The sequence below is a fragment of the Penicillium cosmopolitanum genome (assembly GCF_028827165.1).
Source record: "Penicillium cosmopolitanum strain IBT 29677 chromosome Unknown utg000012l:1.0-3308103.0:1.0-3310761.0, whole genome shotgun sequence".
Classification (NCBI taxonomy): Eukaryota; Fungi; Ascomycota; class Eurotiomycetes; order Eurotiales; family Aspergillaceae; genus Penicillium; species Penicillium cosmopolitanum.
In genome coordinates this window covers 1,975,950-1,988,167 of record NW_026622682.1, presented here as the reverse complement: position 1 = coordinate 1,988,167, position 12,218 = coordinate 1,975,950, and the positions used below count along the sequence as shown (strand labels likewise).

The 12,218-nt window shown below is 46.9% G+C and overlaps 2 protein-coding genes across 2 annotated transcripts; both read right to left on the bottom strand.

Moving 5' to 3' along the window:
* Positions 1-6,781: 6,781 nt before the first annotated feature.
* Positions 6,782-7,522, bottom strand: N7509_013483 (uncharacterized protein; the record flags this gene model as incomplete). The annotated part of the gene is made up of 1 exon (XM_056638120.1): positions 6,782-7,522. One exon carries the CDS (start codon positions 7,520-7,522, stop codon positions 6,782-6,784), a length of 741 nt encoding a protein of 246 aa, XP_056481627.1.
* A 1,250-nt stretch (positions 7,523-8,772) lies between these two features.
* Positions 8,773-10,699, bottom strand: N7509_013482 (uncharacterized protein; the record flags this gene model as incomplete). The annotated part of the gene is made up of 5 exons (XM_056638119.1): positions 8,773-9,353; positions 9,418-9,724; positions 9,788-10,036; positions 10,109-10,366; positions 10,409-10,699. 5 exons carry the CDS (start codon positions 10,697-10,699, stop codon positions 8,773-8,775), a joined length of 1,686 nt encoding a protein of 561 aa, XP_056481626.1.
* Between the last annotated feature and the right edge of the window lie 1,519 nt (positions 10,700-12,218).

Here is a 12,218-nt window from a genome sequence, read left to right as displayed (position 1 = left end):
TTCCAGCCTCCAGGTAAGCAGAATCGTTTCTACTAGATTACCTAGACCCTTTCCTATCTGGCAGCTACTGGTAGCTGCGAGGTTCTATTTCAAGATATCAAAGCCTGGATACATACTGTTAGCTGACACTTCCCCAATCACAAATGCAAAGCTACAATGGAAGCAACGATGCTGTTCAATTTAATGGGGTTATGGACAATCCTGATCGCTTCAAGCGCTGCCCCATTGTGGCCTCTTTTTAGGGCTTGGTCTCAGAAGGCAGCACTTCAACGGATATTCTCTGCCTCGAGGAGGAAAGAACAGAGACCGGAGGGAGAAGAGGTTGAATCTGATTTTGAGGCGTATCCCCGTCGTGCAACTACGCAGAGCGGAATAGACAGTGGCAATGCCGAAGCATAACTAGTCGAGAGCTATGCGGAGGCCACTGGACGCTACGGGTAGAACACGATGCGAACGAAAATTGTTTTCTGGAATGTTTGGGATCTACAACTAGATTTGAAGGCTGGACATGATCTCATCAAGTATGAGAAAAGGACTTCAAGTTGGATCTCAGTTACCACGTGAGTCAGCCCATGCGAAGTAAAAGTCGGTGTAGAAATAAGACATTCCCTATGAATTCTAATATAGTGTTTGATCTACTTCGACCTTGCAGATTGTATACTGTGGTGCAGCTAAAGAGAAACGGTGAGTTCAACCGTGACCCTTTCTACCCCTTGCATCACTTATCCTCGAGTATTTTGACTAAATTGATAGGGGCATAAATAGCAGTCCTTTGCCACTGGAATTATAAAATTTGAAATCTCCCTTGAAATCTCCCTTGAAGTTTATTTTTCTATATTATTCCTATCCTCCGTACAAGCAAACAAATATATCTTCCAATATGAAGTTGTGGGATATCGTCTCTACAGTCGCCTTTGCCGCCCTTGTGGTAGCAGGCTCTGCAAAGGAAGCCAATAATCAGGCCGAAAATACTAATGTATGAAATTAAAGAAGCATTATTTTGTTCGATTGAAGAATATAGGCTGACAATATTGTGCTTGTGTAGTTCGTAAGTACTTAACTCCCTTTCAACCCCACAAATGACTCGAAAAATATAGCTAACCATAATATGGTGACTAGTGTGTAAGTGATTAACACACTAGCTTGATATTTACTCAAGAATATAGAGCTGATAAAGATGGGTGAGATTAGGACGTAAGTAGTACTATTTGACTCCTTACTTAATCTACGACTTTCCAGACTAACAGAGATGGAACAATGAATAGTCCGTGAGTGATTGACCTCCTAGCTGGGATATAACTTCGATTTATAGGGCTGACTAGAATGGGGCATGAAAAGAAGGTAAGTGCTATTTTTCTGAAGAGATGACTTATTCATATGCTGACCAATATGGGATGAGTATAGGGTGTAAGTACTCGAATTCTCGCTGCAGAGAAAATTTTAGAATATAGGTTAACAGCATTGATATTGGCAGATCGTGAGTGCCAAATCCCCGGATTGAAGAATACCTCAGAAATATCTGGCTAACTAAGATGCAATGTAGCTCGTACGTTAATTCTTGATCCCTCATTTAAGAGATGACTTGAATATAGAGCTGACTATGATATGACCACCAGTGTGTAAGTGCTTGATATCCCAATTGAAAGGCATCTGAAAATCGAACAAACAACTGATATGTGATGAGAATAGCTTAATTACTAGCCGCCAGTGTGATTCACCCTTCTCAAAAGATGCCATGGAGAATACCTGATACTGACCAAGTCTAGTAGAATACCCACGTCTACGTATTATGCGTGATACTATTGTATCAGTCAAATATATTGATGTCAGAGTTGAAGACCACAGTGCGATTGATATTTACTAACCTTCTTTACTAGTATACAATCCTTCTTATTGTCCACACGGGCGGTTATGCCCGAGGAATATCAGGGAATCATTGCTTCTGGATGAGATGGGGGTTTCTACTTGTACTTGTCCTCGGTAAGGCTTTTCCTATTCAGTTAGGTTTTCCTCTACCATTGAAAAAATGCAAAGGCTTCTTACAAAGCAGTGACACGCAGCTTAGTGGCGTAATTCCGATGATAATCATAAATCTCCATAACTGCAAACGACTCGGTAGTAATGAATGGCTTCAAGCAAATGTTTTATGGCCTAGATTGCAACTAGAATATGGGGACCTATGTAATCGAGGCCGAAAATGACAGCTTTTGACGCCAGAAGTTCCACCCGTACCTCTTGGAGGAGAGCCTTTCAATAATATCATGAAGCCCGTTTCAAGCCCTTGGTCAAGGCCAATGGAGAATCTTTCCAACAAAATATGAGCTGGACCTGTATTAAAGATCCTTAGAAACTAGACTTATACAACTATACTAGAAGAAGAATACTCATAGTACTATAGTTGTGAGACAAGTAATAACTTCTTAATAACAGCCCCTTCTAACTCCTCAACATCATCCAACAATTCAACCCCAAGCTTCTGGCTCACGATCTGCACATTCCCCCTTTTCCAGTAACCCTCAGGACACACAGCGATAGCCTTCCCCGGAACCCCCGCTGCGAGCCCAAATTCGAGTAGACTAACCGGTGCCTGCGTAGCTGGATGGAAGTATACGACCATCAGATCAGCCTTGGTCTGCTTATCGAGCTCCCACAACACTTGCTCGCGATACGGCGTAAAGTTGGCCGATACGAGAGGAGGTAGTGGATCGGGTAGGAACGAAGAGGCAGAAGGTAGAGTAGAGTCTCGGGAATGTTTTGTCCAGATACCTCCCGCTCTCGGAGCGTGTTTGCTGTCGCTAATTTCTGGAGACCGCCGAGCCGTGGCTAGACTGTCGGTAGTAGTGGTTGATGTTGTTTACTCTTGGAGATCCTCGATGAGACTTGGCATAGATGCCGATATTGCTGTTGTTTGCGAGGCCTCGTCTTAAGGGCGAGCCGTGAAACGACTCGGTTTTGATAGTGGTGGTCACCTCGCTTAGCGGCGCCTCAGTTCGTCAAAAAAGGGGTGATTTTTGATGTTTGCCGAAGCAGAGTGTCTTTCGTATATATAAAGGGCAAACCAGGGTATAATCTGCCAGAAGGCGATGAATGGTCGCTTGCCACGGCAGCCTCAACCTGGATGTCCGAGGCCGCGATTGCCTCGGGCAGCAACACCTCACTTTTTTAAGTTACTCAGATGCTGACAACCCTTGAACGCAAGTTGGAAATTAATTCGCAATACAAATAATTATTTTATCTGGGAATGTAGAAAGGCCCCAGCCTTCGCGAAAATCCCTGTACTATACCCTGACGTAGTTCTGATGCGGCTATTCAGGACAATGGTCGAATTTGGTATTCCTCACCATAAATGGCATCGGAGTGGTATGGATCCATGGGTGAAATTTGCGCAAAGTAAATCTCATAGACGGTCGGCCTGCTGTCGATTTATTCCGTACCTTTTCCTTCTTTCCTTCTTTTTTTTTCTTCTTTCTTTCCTTTTCATACTATCAGTCTTACAGATTTCCTACAAGCCCCTGCGCCTAATAGTGATGGAGTATTTACGATCTTGTGTCAAATCTGGCCATACACGGCCATTCATCGTGCCCTGCCCTGAGATCATCAGCCCCAAGATCTATGGCATGACTACACTACCCGGCCTCCCTCCGGAGCTAATATTGGAATATGTGACATGCTTTCACCTGCCGATCTCAAATGTCTGTCCCTCTGCAACCAAAGACTCTATGCGCTCTCTCGAATGTCCTATGGGCCGTATTCTACTGCTCTTACGAGGGCGAAAAAGCTATTTATTCTCGCCCGGTTCGAGCGAGATTTGCCTCAGTACTTTGCTTGTTACGTTTGCCAAACGTTACACAAGTACGATGGCTCTGAAAGCTTTGGACTGAGCGGATTAGCGCATAAGAAAACCTGCAGACTTCAATGCGATTACAAAGGATACACTTGGGCAGATGAAGTTCGTGAAGGGGCAACAATGAGTTTAAGAACTCATAGCAACTTCAATCATTCACGAAGTCGCTTTTCTCATCACCAGCTTAAGCTCGCAATGAGGAGATTTCAATATGGTAAAACATCTGGTATCAATATTGAATCTCTCTCGTGGACGCAAGTCCGTCCCTACTTTCACCCTTTATGCGACACCGGGTGCTTTGGAAGGGTGAAATACTCGTGCATTCCTACATTGTTCTCAATAGAAGCACAAATATGCCCTAAGCCCCTGGGGCTTTATATCAGGATGCAAGATATGGTGCTCTTTCCCACATGGGAAGATCTGAAAATGTCTGGAGGAATAAATCCAATGAGGCTTTATGAGATTTGTTTCCACACTAAACTCTCAAGCATAATGTCTGAACTGGATGCATTCAAATATGGAAAAGAACTGCAATTTACGTACACCTGTTCCAGATGTAACACTGTTTGCGCGTTTGAAATCTTTCAAGTTGAAGGAAATTCCATGATTGCCTTGGTCATGACAAGGTGGATTAATCTCGGCCAGGGCCTTGATTACGAGGACCCATTATGGAGGATCCGTGCCGCTTGGTGCTTAGGCTGTCGTCCTGAGAAGCTTCCCCATTCAATGATGACTGAAAGTCCCCGCCTCTGCTTCGAAAGCCAAAGTCCCGAGTCGTTCGAGGAATTGTGCTCTCGCAACCTGTTCTATCTGACGAAAGACCGATATAAAATGGGAAAGCCATTTGTCTGGGAACCCCCAAGGTTCTGGTACATTCCATACAAAGAGCCACCAAAAAAACAGAGGCGAGGAATTACTTTAGGAACTATCGTCATGGTCTTGAGTACGCTGTCGAAACGAGCCCAATCTCGAGGTACTTTGACTGACCTGCCAAAGAAGAGTGGAAGTGTCCTATGCCCAATATACACGCCCTAATCAACCTGGAACAAGATTCAGAAAGCTGATTGATCTGAGTATGCATTTTGATTCAATTTATTATCCTCATATTAATATTCTGACGCGGTTGGGGTTTAATTTGCTTCCCCGAGCGCATGGGGAAGTGCCACCCGATTTGGCAATCGTGAAGCAAAGTCAACAGAGGATCGTGAATTCCTATAGAAGGGAGGGTGGGGGGGGGGGGGGGATTTTGGAAAAAAACACCTAGTCTCTACTCAAGTAGCTAATCTGATACGTAATCAAGAAGAAATTTCCTTGGGTTCCAAAGATGGGAGGAGCGTAGCTTGGCACGTAGGGAAGGAAGTAGCGACCAGGTGGACAAAAGTTCACGATAGCTTCAACTCCCACTTCTTCTTCTTCTTCTTCGTACTCGATTCTCTACTCGTTTGCTACCTGGTAGGATACTCGCCTCCTCCTGAATTCATTTTTTTTTTTCAAAAATCACCGCCCCCCGAAACCAAAATGGCTCACCAGAGCCGGGGTCCGTTCCCTCCCCTCCTCCTCCTCTTCTCTCTTCTCCTCCTCCCAATCATGGTAAGTCCTTGTCGATTTATACAAATGGGCTTTCTTTTACATACGCGGGGTTATATTCCTGGGGATACAGTCTCGGAAAAGATCGGTGTCTTCGGCCCCAATTGGCAGCGCCAGACTATGGAGGATTCCGATGACCCTACCAGCCGCCTCGCAGCGAATCCTCGCACGAATGACTCTAGCGAATGCCCGAGTGAATTCATGTCACAAACTCTGATACGGTTCCTGAAATCGATTCAAGTACTTTTCCTTTCTATCCATTCGATCGCCACAAGTCGAAGCGATGATATGCTACGGCCATTATGCCTCATAACTCGTTGAATTCATTGCGATTATCGTCCATATCGATCCTACCTCTTTTATGAGTAGCGTATCTTCTCAAACAAAACACATATCGATGCCATCGGTATAGCCGATGAGACCCCGGCAACATCTATGGTCACCTGGGCATAATATGGAAGCTCCGAATCTCAGCTGTCAACGCCAGTGACTATCATGATCCATCATCATATGATCAACTATTTCAAGGTTGCTTCAAGGTCTTCGAGTGTCTATTGCCGACTATCTCTTGCATCTATGAACACGCAAAATATCCAGGATATCCCTGGATCAGTCCCAACACCCTGGACGCCACTATAGTACGCAGCAACTTTTCTCCAAATTCCTTCTCCGCCAGGTGTGCGCTCATTGCCAGTGGTCAACGAATTCCCACCGGTTATATAGCCCTCACGCCGTCACTCAGAGATGGTCAAAATTACTTGTTCCATATACACCGCTCTCGCAAAAGTCTTGGTTTCCGAATGGCATTGTCACTGATAGGGCTGGAACTTCGTACCAGCTTTGCTCTGCGTACGCCAAATGCCAGTTGGCTATCTACGGCGCTCCGTAAAGGCAGTCAGCAGTTGTGTATAAGGGTACCTAGTATTTTTGCAGTGGTTTCGCAAAGTTTTGAAACTACGGGGTCCTTATTGCCAACCATTTCGGATCGCCTTCTAATGGCAAACTAGTAGCTATCTGAGACGGAATAGATTGGCCATTCTATTCCATCTCAGATAGCTACTAGTCCACCCTAGCTAGGCGGGACTAGACCGGCCAACAACGGCTTGGAATACTTTGCGATGCCAGTGTAAAATGCCGCTATACGAGTACATATACAACTACTGACCACCCTGCGCTCATGGAGCGCCGTAGGTATCCGAATCCTATAGCAAACCAGCCTTAAACGGGAATAGTTCATTGAGAAACAATTTTCGTATTACTAAAGCTAATATATCTCCTTACCACTCATAAGCCACCTAATATCAAAGCAAAATCAAGCTAGATAAAAAGCGACAAAGTCACTTCTCGCAGTCACCAATGCTGCTCATCCACCTCCGTGCTTTGAGTGACACAATCAGATTTAATCGAATCAAGCCACCCACGAGAAGATTCAAGATCAGAGTCCTCCCGAGGGGTATCATGGTCCCTCTTCATCTTCTCATACTCCTCAGAGATCATCTCCCGAACGTCATCTTCAGCACGTACGTCCACAATAGTTAAATGAGGGAAACTATGCAGATGCGGCACTCGCGTACCACACTCGGAATCCAGATCATCGTCGTCAACCTTTCCTTTGCCTTTCAGTTTTCCCGTAAGATATACTTCAACGGCATCGGATAGTTGTCCCATTTGTTTATATTTAAGATGGGTGCCGTTTCGTGGTTGCACCAGAGATATCTCTTTCGGGTCAAAGGTTTCCCGGTAGGACTCATCATAAACGACCCACATCCAGATACTATAATGACTGCATGTTTCGCCGCGATCATGTTCCACTGGACAATTAATTGTCTCAGTGAATGCGGTTACTTGGATCGAATCAATATTTGCATCTCTGATCCCAAGGCCCTGTCGTACAGCTGTGACCACACAATCATCGACCTGGCACAGGAAAACATTTCCTTTGGAGGCAAGCCGTGATACGAGAACCTCGCGTAGATATTCTATAGCCTCCATATAGAAACTGTCTCGGGAGTTGGGTTTGGTGCCATTTTTGTATTCCTTGGAGAAATATAGCTCGATGGCTTCGCGTTGAAAGGAACTTTGCACTGGCATGATGATGAAGGCCTAAGTGGAGTGGATTGTTGAATAGAATGGAAGTCGAATCAAATACAATATGCGCAGTGGAAGGATGGAAGACTGATAAAGTGAAGATGGATGCTTCAAAAATGTCAGTTTTCTAAAAGGAGTGTGCTGGGCTTCATAGCTGTCACGATGACGCTGCCAACTCACACTATCGTTCTATTGCCATTGTTACCTAACTGTATAGAAGCATCGATGAGCATATACTAGGTAGAAATATCAAATAGAAAAAGGAATGAATAGAGATAATATACATAAATAAGCAGAAAGACTCGGAGTTATTAAAGGGGATAAAATTTGGGAGACACGCTCTCTGTATCCAAATCTAGCTTAGCAGGTACCTCAGTAGGTAATCATGAGCCACCGGCCAGCAAAATTAATCTAGATAAAATGGGACACAAAAGAAAATCATCCCAGTAATCAATAAAAAGTTCCAACTTCTCCTCCTCTTCCTCATACTATATTGCCATGCCGTCCCCGTTGTTACTCCTGCATAGCGGCCATGATGGGCAAAAAGACGAGCCAGGAAAAAGCTTGAAGGAGATGAAAATCCATCAATAAATCGCCGTGTAGTAATATTTAGATACACTGCACCCGCAAACAAGTTCCTGCTTATACTAATAGTACACCAACTTGAATAATCCCCGCTTTGAAGATAGTATGTAGTCCAAGTGATAACCAAGTAGGAACCAAATAACCTACCCAGTTCTCAGACCCCAGCACTTCCAGAAAGAAACAAGCCCTGGACCCTTCCTAAGCCCCCAAAAATAGTCTTCCAAAGTTAGAATTTTAGTCTGACTCGAGTGAGACACATGACCAGCCACAGGGTTACTTTGAGAATGCCAGCTGCGTCGTCCACGTGTAACCCTAGATTGGCGGGGATTTACCCCGCGATCTGCATTTGGTGGAGGCGGAGGTGGAGGTGTGGGGTGCATCAGGCTACAGATAGAAGTGTCCAGTTAAATCTTATCGGGAATTGGAGTACTGTTGGCTACTGTTGGCTACTGTCAGCTAATTGAGGAGTTTCGCAGTGTACAAGTCACTTAATGTATTCTATTAAATGAACTCGGGGAATGAATCCCCCCTAACCAACATGACTACAGAAATACAAAACGGGGCTTCAATAATTCAAGTTCATAACGGGTATTGAATATTGACTAATATCTCCATCCGCCCGATAACATAAAATAACAAATCATAGAACAGTAACATGACTGATCTTCTTACTCGTTGTCCCGCACATCGATGACAGTCTTCTTGAACTGTCTGGCCGGAACCTTGCGGTTGAACAGAATATCAAGCTCACGGTAAGAGCGGTGCTTGAACTCAGGCAGACCGAAGTAAGCAAGGACCCAGCAGACGACGGCAGTACCAGCCCAGACGTAACCGCACTTTCCAGCCAAGTTCCAGCCAGTGGTGTTCAGCATCTGTGAGGCGAGGTAGATCATCGGAATCTCGGCGACGTAGTAGGCAGCGCGGCCGACACCGGTGCTCAGGGCGCGCAGACGGACGGAGGAGGTCTCGGCGATGATGGTGTATGAGATGGGTCCGAGGGAGAGGGCGTAGCCGAAGGAAATCAAGATTCCTAGGACGGCTTGAGCGTAGTTGGTGGCGCTGCTCTGGGCGATGGAGGCGCAGATACCAAGGATGACGAGGAGGGTGATGTTGGTTGCGGTACCGTAGAGGTAGATGGTTCGGCGACCGAACCAGGAGGTTAGGAACCAGGAGAGGATGTTGGCGACGAATTGGAGGCACGAGTTGATCAGGTTGAGTTGGAAAGCGCGGTCGGGGGAGATTCCAGCTTCTATTCGGGAGTCAGTATGACTATTTTTGAGTGCTTTATCAGTCAAGTTATAGAGTGTACTCACGTTCGAAGAAGTAGGTGGCCTGGTTAGCAATCAGGTTACCGGCGAAATTCTGCGACGCATACATCAAACAGGTAATGATGGTTCGGCGCAGATCAGTACCCTTCAGCAGGTCAAGCAGAGTAGGGGCGCCACCCATATTAGCCTCGATTTCAACGGTACGCTCAATCATGGCAAGGCTGCGCTGAGCATCGGCGGGATCATTGGTACCAAGACGCTTGATGGAACGGAGTGCCTCCTCCTTGCGGCCGCGGCGAATAAGCCACCATGGCGATTCCGGCGCAAACCAGACGAGAATCATAAGAGGGGTCTAAACAATTAGTATTAGGTCTACAATGCAGGATAAAAAGGAGCATGAAAAGGTAGAACTCACAGGGAAGATCCACTGCAAAGCCAGAGGAATACGCCAGGACCACTCGTCGGTACCCTTGTTGAAACCATATGTCGCACCGGCAACAATAATGGAGCCGATTGACCAACTCATCTGCAGAGTGGCAGTACAGGCACCACGCAGGGAGATGGGGACAATCTCCGAGGCATAGGCAGGGGAGTTAGCAATGAAGAAACCCCATGGAACACCCTCCAGTGCTTGACCAACAGTCAAGAGAGTAAGTGAATTGGCCTAAAAATAAGAAAAAAAGGGTCTCGGGTTAGCGGGGATAAGCTTCGAGGCTAAAAGGAGTGGACGACTCACAAAGAAGGAAATGAAAATGGTGGCGTTCATAAGCACCAAGGCAAACAGAGTGGTATATCGGTATCCCAGCTTGTTTGTCACCGGACCAGCCAGGAACACACCGACGAAAGCACCACATTGGCCAGCCTGGAAGAGGGCACTCTGCCAGCGAGTCGGGATGACCCAGCCACCCTTGCCATCAGGCACACCATAATGTTTCTGAAAGGAGGGGAGGGCAACAAAGTTACCGTTCAAGAACATGTCGAAGGATTCCATGACCTATGATTGGGGGGAAACACGAGATCAGCTGAGGATTCGCACGGATGGGGGCCAGAATTGCGCATTGTCGTGCATCGCAGCGTAGCGCGTTGAAATGCGGGGGAAACTCACAATAGTGAAGCACATCATGAAAGCCCAAAAACAAGCCCAGGGATGTCTCTTGGCAGCCTCCCAAGTGCCCATCGAATGCTCGGCATTCTCACCTTCAAAGGCATCATTCATGAGTTCAGGGTTGTGGAGGACTTCATCTTGGTGGACCTCTACCTTTTCCACCTTGGCGTGATCTTCATGTTCACTGCCATGTAGCTCCGAAGAGCCTTTGGTCTCGGACATTGCGAGAGTATCCTATCAACAAAGCAAGAGGGAGGATCTCTGGGAAGGAGGTAGAAGAGAAAAGGAGGAGGAGGAGTGAGGTTGAAGAAGAAGAGAAGAGTGCGGGGAGGAAAGAAAGAAGGCGGGCCTTATTTGAAGGAAGGCACTTTTCCCTCACAAGTCACAACTCCCACCTCACAACCATCGTGGATTTTTACCTCAAATGACACCCTGCCGCACTCCAGACCAATCAAATCCATTCAAATCACTTGCATCGGTCCAGGATTTACCTACGGAGTACGCCTTAGCCCGATTAAGATTCATTTCCCATCCGGTGCTACAGGGGTAAGCTTGTGCTGCCTGACCCAGAGCCACAACCGAAGCCCAGGGCTTCTCTACTATACGATCCAATTACATTCAGCCGAGACTTTTCCGGCTAAGCTTGTCCAAGCAACCGATCGTTTCCTTGACTGTCACGCCATCCCCGTGGTTGGTGGAATTTGAGCGGGGTGACTCTCCCCTAGGAAGCTATCCCGTTTGCGGGATGTGACCAACGCCTCATGGGACGGATGGGCATGGTCCTCCAGACGCCACGGTTGTGTGCCGAGAAGGCTAACGGAGTGTTACCGAGTACCAACTCCGAGATCACGACGAGGAGAGTGCGATATGTGTGCGGAATGAATGCGTGGTGGTGATATATCAGGGGCTGTTGCTGGCACATTCCTCAGATCGCACAACCCTATCTCCTCCCATCTCCAAAATCCCCATCCCTTGCGGGTCCCGGGGAAAACCCCAGACCCCAGAATCGACCCAGAGCTGATCAGGCCGTCGGTCCACTAAAAGTAGTCTAACCCTGAGACTGTTCGGTGGGGCCGACCACACCTTGCGTTGGGTGTTGGGGGCCGAGCCCCCGTTTACCTTCGGTGAACCGACTTTTTCGGTGGCAACGCTTGAATTTCTCCGTGGCGTCGACCCCGGTCCGTTACAGTACGAGTACTTTCGATTGAATCGGTTGGAAAGCCCTCGGCCTGGGCGTGTCAAAGAATTGCCTACCGCTCCTTGCTGGCTGCATCGCTAGTGAGGGCAATCAACCAAACCCACAGCCCAATCTCAGCTCCGCTGCATTCGGCCGGTCTAACTCGATGCAGTCTAGATGATAGTCGGCCGTACAACCTGGCATGTGACGGGGTGAAGTTTCCCTGGCCCAAAATTCGAGATATCATACGCTGGACGCTGTAGGCTGTTACGGAGTACGGACTACAGAGCACACGGTTCGTGTTAGAATTTTCAGCGTTTGATTACTCTGGTCATTCGGACAATACCGAAAGTAGGAACTGAGAGCCATGGTAGGAATTAGCCGCATGATCTTAACCGTACGATCCTTTCGACGGTTAGTTACTCCGAGTCAGTACTATAGATTAATATCGCTTGTACGTCGCACTCGGGGATAAACCTGACAACATGGCAGTTTTTCAATTATTCTTGGTCTCTCGGATTTTCCATAGTCCAACTCTAGACTAGCGCACGTCTGCATCTCATC